The sequence below is a fragment of the Terrapene carolina genome, unplaced genomic scaffold (assembly GCF_002925995.2).
Source record: "Terrapene carolina triunguis isolate 2854851 unplaced genomic scaffold, T_m_triunguis-2.0 Scaffold85, whole genome shotgun sequence".
Taxonomy (NCBI): domain Eukaryota; kingdom Metazoa; phylum Chordata; order Testudines; family Emydidae; genus Terrapene; species Terrapene triunguis.
The window spans coordinates 35118211-35127806 of NW_020664436.1; the positions used below are offsets into that span (position 1 = coordinate 35118211).

The 9596-nt window shown below is 42.5% G+C and overlaps 1 protein-coding gene across 2 annotated transcripts in view; it reads right to left on the reverse strand.

Moving 5' to 3' along the window:
* Window positions 1–2304: 2304 nt before the first annotated feature.
* SNX9 (sorting nexin 9) overlaps window positions 2305–9596 on the reverse strand; it is a 96376-nt gene continuing 89084 nt past the window's right edge. For both annotated transcript variants that reach the window (XM_026649736.2, XM_026649737.2), the window contains one exon: window positions 2305–3480. In XM_026649736.2, the coding sequence (XP_026505521.1) occupies window positions 3433–3480 (48 nt within the window). In that variant the 3' untranslated portion in view covers window positions 2305–3432. The remainder of the gene's footprint in view (window positions 3481–9596) is intronic.

Consider the following 9596-nt stretch of genomic DNA (forward strand, 5'->3'; position numbering starts at 1 on the left):
ACCCTGTAAAGCTATTTTCTATACTGATTTTAGAGATGATTTTTACCTTTTTCTTTAATTAAAAGCCTTCTTTTTAAGAACCAGATTGATTTCTCCTTGTTTTAAGATCCAAGGGGGTTTGGATCTGTATTCACCAGGAGTTGGTGAAAGGAAGGAGGGGGGAAGGGTCAATTTCTCCTTGTTTAAGATCCAAGGAGTTTGGATCTGTATTCACCAGGGAATTGGTGAAAGGTTTCTCAAGGCTTCCCAGGGAGGGAATCCAGTGAGAATGGTGGCAGCGGGACCAAAGCTAAGCTGGTAGTTAAGCTTAGAAGTTTTCATGCAGGCCCCTACATTTGTACCCTAAAGTTCAAAGTGGGGATACAGCCTTGACAAGGTTACTTATGACTTCAAAGTACTGAGTTGCTCTATGACAGGTGGGGAAGAAGTTCACTTCAATAGTATTTTTTCCTTTAGAATTGTCGTGTCATTGTAGACAAAGAAATTATACAGCTATTGTTCTCCAAGGAACCATTTGTGCATTTATGTTCATGTTTTTGCTATAATAGTAATTGGAGAATGAGTAGTCCCTCTATCACTGCACGGGCTAGATTTAATGCCAGGTTGGCTAACAAATGCTAACTTCCTAAAAGAGGCTAAATGTTTTAGGAAGTGGCTTCAAAATTTGACACACATGGAGCTGTCAGTGTTTGATAGGACATTTATTAAATATAGGAAAAACAAACATAATATGCCAAGAAATGCATTTTGGAACTTTTGTGGGTATCATTCAGCCTCATCCTACTACACAACGTATGCAATGATTGCACAGCAATGTACTCCTCACATTTTATTGCTAGGTGGGAGTGGTGAGTGTTAGTGTTACAGCTAGGAAAATCTTGCACTGCTGTGCTCTCCAAATCCCTGCCACTAACTGAATGATCCCCTCAATTCCCCTTTAACTAATTAAGCCAAGAAGCTGCCAACACTTTCACTCCATAGACCACTTTCTTCTCATGGACCCACCTTCCTCTAGCAATATCGAGGTACTTCTTGATGGTTTTTTAAACTCACAGGCAGCAGAATTGAGCAGTATTGTATTTGCCATCTCTCCTACATTCTTTATGGAAGAAGTAAGGATGCTTTTTCATTCCTCTGCTGGCCAGGTTGCATAATCTGATGAAGCAAAGCAATGTAGGACACATTTGCACCTCACACTACATCTTCAAGTTAAGAAGCTGTATGATCTTAAGAAAACATATAGTCTTATGGATATACATAAATATATATTAGTCTAAAGGATTTATTTTCTAAAACTGAAACAGATTTGCTTGTTTTAAATAGTTTTATATGTCAGACATAGGTGCTACAAACACAGCTTCCCCACACTGGAAATGCACACCTTATGCTGAGATTCCCAAACCATGTCCAGTAAAAGATTCAAAACCTGCAACTTAGTGAATCAGGGTCAGCTCAAAGCTTGGTAAAAAGAAATCCTCCCAGCTAAGAACCAGTTACAAAGAACTTTCATCACAGCAAAGTGAATATTCAAAGGCTGAAAAACATGTTGCTTTGAAAAGGTGCTTTCAGAATTTACTGTACACATCGTAACAATTTATTTTATAAGTTGCTTCTACATGCAGGAAAGATCTTACATTTGGTGTAAAACATTTATACACATTCTTTACAATTTGTACATATATTTAAATGGCTGTATCAAACACTGCTCTATGGAATTTGGAAGAAAACTAAATTGAGGGAAAACAAAAAGTATTTATAAAATATGAACAAAACCCGTGCCACTAAAGAGCATCTGGACTCAGGCTTAGTGATTTTTTGTTTGTTTCATGTTATTCAGGTAGATCCAGATTTTTCTTTTATTGTAAAAATATTTCACAAAAAATGACAGCAATACACAACAGAGTAAGGCAACAATAGAACCAACAGAATGTACCCGTCACTTAACATGGCTTTGTGGGTAAAATAAATTATTCCTTAAGTTGTTTATATTTGAGGGAAGATTTTAGCAAAAGCTGCAGTTTGGCATCCTGGCTTGCTTGTGGCATTAAGTGAAATACTGGACGGTAACTATATATAAGTTTGCCTAAAGTCTAGTCGTTTAGTGGCACTTTGCTAGTAAAGACAATAACTGTGCCATTCATGTGCTGTGAACACCATACCTCATTTACAACTACAATATTATTTTTAATAACTTACTTGCCACACATCCTGGATTTTATTCAACACCTCAGAGGTCACGCTTCAGTTTGCACTAGAATTTCTTCCCCCCTCCACCCCCCCTTTTTATGGGGTTTGTGTTTTTTTTTTTTTTTTTTTTTTAAATCTGAATGGAAGCTAGTAGCATGTTGTGCTACTATGTGAAAACCTGAGTGGGGTAGTAATCTGGGGACTCCTGTCACTTGGGGTCAAAAGTGACTGGAAGTGTCATCTCTGCGGATACTCTGACTTCTGTAGGGCAAAGGGGAGAATGATGGCCAGGACACAGCACTGAGTACCCTATTAGAGGTAGCCCATGGCTGCATAATATTTAATGTGGTCAGACTGCTGGTGTGAAAGAATATTTTTCCAGTTTCCTGGAATGGCTCTTTCCTTGGTTAATGTCTCTTCTTTGCACAGTGCATGGCCAGGAAGGGAGGGAGAGCCCAACACACACACAAGCTCTAAGGCTTTGTTCCACAAGAACGGAATATTAAGTAATTATGGAAAAAAGTGAACAATTTGCCAGCCAGCGTGTTATGGAGACTGTGTGCTGGAAGTACATGTTGGAAAGCACAACCATATAGAGCAACACCAAACAAAACAATTAAGAGTTTATCTTGAGTGTGCAACTGAAACATACACAAACTTTATATAACTGCTGAAAAGAATTCCAACAAAAGGCTGAATGGTATATAAGGAAAATAAAAAATATAAAAACCATCTTTTTCTGGCTTATTCACTTTTTTTAAATGAAAAAATACCTCGTCATCTGACACTAGTTAAGAGCAAACTGGAAGAATTTATGACAAACCATGAATCTGTTTGTAATCCATGGCAACGCAGAATAGTTTGACAATTTCGATCCCTACAATTGAAAGCACTTTCCAGCAAGAGACAGCTTTTGTTTAAAAGATAGCTATGGAGGGAGAGTGTTCAAGATAAATATAGACCTAAATAACTGGTGCATTTAGGCTGAAGAAGTAAACATCAAATTATTGTCACTCTTTTTGCAATTCAGATTTTGTTTGGTTTTTTTGGATGGCAAAGACTAAGGCGCATAAAAGTAAACATCTTAAATTATTTTAACTTTTTTGCAATTCAGATTTTTTTTCCTTTTGGTGTGGTGTTTTTTGGTTTCTTGGATGACAAAGACTAACGAACTTTTTAGTCGCATTGCCCCCAAATCAGAAAAGCACTTTGGAGTTGTTCTTCATTATCCATCCCAGTTTATTTCTACATCACCGGAAAGCGGCCAAGTGCCTGCCTCAGCTTTTGTGCAATCTGGAACAAACAAACAGAACACATGAATAGCATGACTACTTTACATATTTAAATTACATAGCTTTCATGCTCATCTTAGAGCTCTCTGCCAAGAAAATTTCAGTTGATTCATTCCTCAAATATTAAATGTTCAACTCAGGAAAACAGTATTAGTAGATGCAGTGCTTTCCTACTCCAATTAATGATTCTGTGTATTTAGTGTTCATGAAAGATATTGGATTGACAGCTTTGGACTCCCCATACCTCTAGTTATTGACAGAACACATATAATACTGGCAGTGCCAGTGCAAGGTTCCTACACTGTTGTACCGATGTGCCTCAGCCCTGACCTGGTGGGACACTTCAGTGGCAAGAGGTTCAGTAATTCTTAAGGCCCATTCGGTGCTTTTCTGCAGAGACCCCATAGTTGCCAATTAGCGCAAATTGATGTGATGCTTTTTGTGACATGTCCAGTAGCAATTGCAGTGAGACAAACAATTCATTAGACTGAAGATCCACCTAATAGCAACAACCATTTCTGCTCACCCAGGGGCAAAAGGTTTCATATTCCATTACCAATCGGAATCCTTTAAGCTGTTCAATTCCTCTCTCATGATTCTTTTATAAGTAAAATTAATTTTTTAGACTTTAAGTGGCTTTAACCACAAATATTCTGGTACAAATTCAGAGGGGCATCTGAGCATAGGAGTCTCAGTTCAAAACTTACAACTTCTCAAGACACTCCCCCAACATGTATGTTACGCCAAATAAAACCCAATCAAGGTTTCATCCACCTATACTACCAGTAACACACTGAGGGACTGAAAGAAGTGGAGCAAGAGCAACAAGAAAAGGGAGTTAAGAGTGTGTAAATTAGAGTAAGCTTACTTATACTTTAAGCCACATCATCTTCTGGCTCCTCAAAATGTAAATTACATCATTTTGAAACCACTTACCAATATGCAAGTCTGAAGTAGGTCTAGGAGTCTGAGACTAAGGGAAAAAGGCTAGTGGAGACTAAGCATAATATAACTCTTTCAGCTACTTAAAGTTATACAGCTACTGGGAACCAAAGTAAAGTCGTAATATTTCCTTTCTTCTACTTTCCCATGTTGTTGGCATGTCATTTTCCTTTCCAGTGTAGAAGGCAAAACACACACGGACAACCAGGAAAGAACTTTTCTGGAAATCCCCTAAAATCCAACCCTATACTGTGGTGCTAGTGTTTTCTTCTTAAGTCCTTTGTATGGGCTAAAATCATAAACTTATTCCACACACACTATCCCAACATACTATCCCTCATTGTTGATTTGTGGGGAGATTAGACTCCTACCACTTCCTGTTTACAGGAATTTGGATCTGTGCTTTGGCCTCAGATGTACTTTGAGACTGTCACTTGCAATGATTTGCACACACTTATTTTTTAAATTTAAATTGGAGAGAACTTTCATTTTGATGGGTGTGACGCTGGCAGAGCAGGTGCCAGCTCATGCCAATGCCCCTAGGCCTCACTGAAAAATGACAAATGCATAGCCAGAAACCAGTCTTGCTCATCAGTGTATTAGTGTTAAAATATGTATTAGATTTATAAGAATGTGTTTAGTGTTTATACTTTAATACATGCAGCATCCTACAATCATTTCATAATCTTATAACATGTGGTACAGATGTTATAAGGTTATATTAAGTGTTTGCATTGTAATGCTCTGTAATTGTGTAAGTCATCAAACGGCAATATAGAAACAGAAGGTGTTGGTCCTGCCCACCAAGAAGGCCCACTGAAACCAAATCAGCCATTGTGAAACCTCAAAGAACAAAGACTTTGTTGATTGCCTCCCCCTACACACACCCATGAAGAGATGTAGGTGGACTCATCCCATCAGTTTGAATTCTGAGGGAAGAGAGTAAATATTACTCCTGGGGGAATCCGTCACCACTGTGCAATGCAGAATTAATGTTTTTTGCGTATAATTTCCTTTCTCCCACAGAAATTGGCTGCAGTGCTGCTGGCCGCCATTAGGGGCTTCTGGACCCAGCAGAGCCCAGCTCACACATAGAAGACACTGTGGGGAGGAGCAGGAGGGTTCCTGGCAGTTGCAGTTCCCAACATGCCCTGAGGGAAGGAGACAGTGGTGCGCAGGAAACTCCACACAAGCACAGGACTCAGAAGCAGGCTGTTTCCTCTTCTGGATCCCTGGGCGGTAGGGGGACAGGGTGTCTGGGCTGTGGGGGGCACAGCTGGGCTCTCGGCTGGGGAGGGCGAGTGTGTCTGCACTGAGGGGGCCCTGCAGCTGGGTTCTGGGAGGGAGGGAGAGGGCCACAGCTGGGCTCTGGGGGGGACGGCTGGGTTCTGGGAGGGAGGGGGCTGGTGTCTGGGCTGGAGGGACCACGGCTGGGTTCTGGGAGGAGAAGGCTGGGTGTCAGGGGGTTCAGGTATATTGGCTGGGAGAGGGGCCCCATGGCTGGACTCAGGGGGAGGGGTTGTGGGTTGTCATAGGGGTTTCTTTAACTCTCTCTCTCTCTCTCTCTCTCTACCAGGAGGAGGGGGAGAGAGTATGTCTTTATTGTTACAGGTATTTTGAAATAAATTAACAAATTGAAACTGGCATGATTATGTAGTGTTAGTTTGACAAATAAATTTTGCAGAATTTTAAAATATTGTGTGCAGAATTTTTAATGTTTTGGTGCAGAATTCCCCCAGGAGTAAAATATCCCTGAAGGAAGGAACTGTATCTCTATGCTGCTTGAATTCTGAGGGGTGAAGATTATTAAGCATAAACAAGAACTCCCCAGGACTTGGCCTGGTTTAGCCCTGAAGGACATACGAGCCTGCATATTACAGCATCTTCTGTTACCCTTTTGGAGCATTAGACTAACTCGTGTGTGTGTATATTTACCTACTTTAATCTTGTAAATAGCTAATTTCTTTTCTTAGTTAATAAACCTTAGGGCTGTGGCTCTCAAACTATTGTACTGGTGACCCCTTTCACATAGCAAGCCTCTGAGTGCGACCCCCCCCCCCATTATAAATTAAACACACTTTTTTTATATTTAACACCATTATAAATGCTGGAGGCAAAGCGGGGTTTGGGGTGGAGGCTGACAGCTCATGACCCCCCATATAATAACCTCATGACCCCCTGAGGGGTCCCGACCCCCAGTTTGAGAACCCCTGCCTTAGGGTATGTCTTTACTACCCGCCGGATCAGCGGGCAACGATCGATTCAGCGGGGGTCGATTTATCGTGTCTAGTCTAGACACGATAAATCGACCCCTGACCGCTCTCCCGACTCCTGTACTCCAGCTCAGTGAGGCGCGCAGGTGGAGTTGACAGGAGCGGCAGCAGTCGACTCACCGGGGTGAAGACCCCACCGTAAGTGGATCTAAGTACGTCGACTTCAGCTACATTAGTCACGTAGCTGAAGTTGTGTAACTTAGATCGATCCCCCCCCCAGTGTAGACCAGGCCTTAGTTAATTATAGGACTGGCTACAAATGTCGACTTTTGTGAGAGATGTAGGGTACAACTGACTTGGGGTAAGTGACTGTTTTTCTGGGACTGGGAATAACCTGAATATTGCTACGATTTTTGGTGTATGGGAACATCTATCACAAAGGCAGGCTTGCCAGGGTGGCAAGATAGACTAGAGTACCCAAGAGGACTACCTAGCTCCATGTTACAGCTGTTATAGTGCTTGAGGAGTGCACACTTAATACTTGGTTGGTGAAATCTGAGTATAGAATGTACTACCAGTTTGGGGTTTGTGCCCTGGTTAGTAACAGTCTGCTCTGAGGCTGGTTAGTACTCATGCTCCTGAGTCACTCCAGACAGCTTGACAATGGGAATATCAGCGCAAACTAGATACACACTTAATTTAAGACCATTTGCTTTCCTTTCAGTCATCTATTAAGTTCTGGTTTTAGAAGTTCATGTTGATCACTTGAAGGGCAGTTATATGAAATGACAGCCAATTAATGCCCTGCTAAAGTTCAGCAATAAAATCATTTAAATGTAATCCTAATAGATAAAGCTCCAAACCATAACAGTGCATTCTTTCTTCAGTATTTGGACAATTGTCATTTGCTAAGGCAGTGATGCAACTTTGTTTAAATTAAAAAAAAAACCTCACCCGTGAAAGCTTAACTCTTTAGGCTAAGAAGGTCTTGAGCTCCTGCCAGCAAATGTGGATGCAATTTACATTAGTACTTGGTGGATGAGAATTCTTGAACTACTATCAAAAAGGGGGACATACACATAAACCCAGGCATGCCTGGATTTAACAAACTGGCTAGGTGTGATCTGTCATTCACACTGGGTGGTTTTTCCAGATACATGCAACCGTAATGTCTGGACAATAATTTTAATCCGTTAGGTGTTTCTGATGGGGTCACTTAGCTTCCAGTTATTATTTTACTCAAGAACATACTATTATTGCATGTTCTCTTGTGTTATTCATAGTATTAATAGTTGGGCTGGCCACTTGCCATAGGACCCAATTCTCATTTACGCTAAAGCTATTTTACACCACACTGGAGGGGGCTTAATTTGCAGTTTTGGCCACGTTCACCCTGGAGAGAGCAGGGGTAATGATAATTGCACATACCCCAGAGCCTGCTTGGCAGATGCACCAGAGAGTGAAATCACCTTGCTGGCCAATAGGGGGTCATTATCACCATCCTTCTCTGTGTGATTCTGTCAACAGACAGCTGTAAAATCTGGTCTGGCAGAGGCTGATTCAATACATCTCTTGGCCAGGCCAGCTCCATCCACTTTGTAAGGAAACACTGACCAGCTCTGGGTACTCTTGTAGAGCAGAGGTTACAGTAAATATGCATTTATGCCCTTACTTGTCAGAAAACTTTCCAATTCTTAGCGCCCACAGCCAAAGTTCTGCCAACAGAACTCAATGAGTGACTCCGGTACTTTATCTTGCAGTTTTGGTTAAGTTCATTAGGATCCTTATTTATATTGTCCTTTTTGTGCATACACCATAAATTTCTGTTTTGTTCACTTTATGCTTTCAACTTCGATTTCTTTTTTGGAATGTGAAATTGTTTTCTTGTCTTTTCTATTATATTCTGGTAGCATCACCTATTAAAGTTACCCAACACTGTAAGACCATGTTTTTCAGTTATATGCCAAACTTTAACCACTTGGGCTGAAATTTTCCAGGCTGGGTTTCTGTCTCAGGCTGAATCTTTTTGAAAATTTCAGTGAAAATGGTTTAGCGATTTCTGAGAATGAGCCTACATAAAAATACATTGTTATGCACATGTTAAAAAATTCTAGCAACCTTTTCTTTTAAGAGATCATGCTTTGGAGCAGAGACTTAAAATTAGGCATTTGGGTCTTTTGTATCAGGAATGGGCCATTTGCTGTCCCCAGGAAAATCCAACCAAATTTGGTCAAACTATAAGCCTTTGAAAAGTTGCAGTTCACACATGCCCATTAGATATGTAAAAGTTTAACAGCTAAACTCTCTGAAGATTCAGTCCTCAAGGAGTATGTTCAACCCCCCTCCTATCTCCTAGTGCTCCCCTGACTCTGCATGCACCATCCTCACAGGACAACTGAGCATGCTCCAGCCATCAGGGCACAACCTGTAATAGCTTAGGGTTACCATATTTGTACACTGAAAAAGGAGGACACTCCACAGGGCCCCTGGCCCCGCCCCCATTCCAACCCCTTCCCCACCCAAAGTCCCTGTCCCAACTCCGCCCCCCTCTCTGCCCTATTGGCCCCCTTCCCCAAATCCCAGCCCCGCCTCCTCCCCTGAGCTTGCCACATTCCCCCTCCCTCCCAGCCACCCAAAACAGCCGCTTCCTCCCTGGGCTCCCACTGCTCTCCAGTCCCTGCGCCCCCGTACGGGAGCTTCCCCCGCGCAGCAGCAGCCGGGGGGCGGGAAGTTGCTTTGGGCCCCAGGCCTGCCCCCGAGCTGGGGATCCCAGCCCCAGCACGCTCCTACCTGCGAGGCTGCACCCCAGCCACAGGCTCCCTCTCTGGCCAGGCTGGAGCAGAGAAGTGCTGCGTGCGTGGCCCGGGCCTTGCCCCCGGGCTCAGGGGAACCTCCACCCCGCACCCAGCCGGACCTGGCGAGGCTGCGGCAGCTCAGGCCGGGCGGCTGCAGGAGGCGCTGC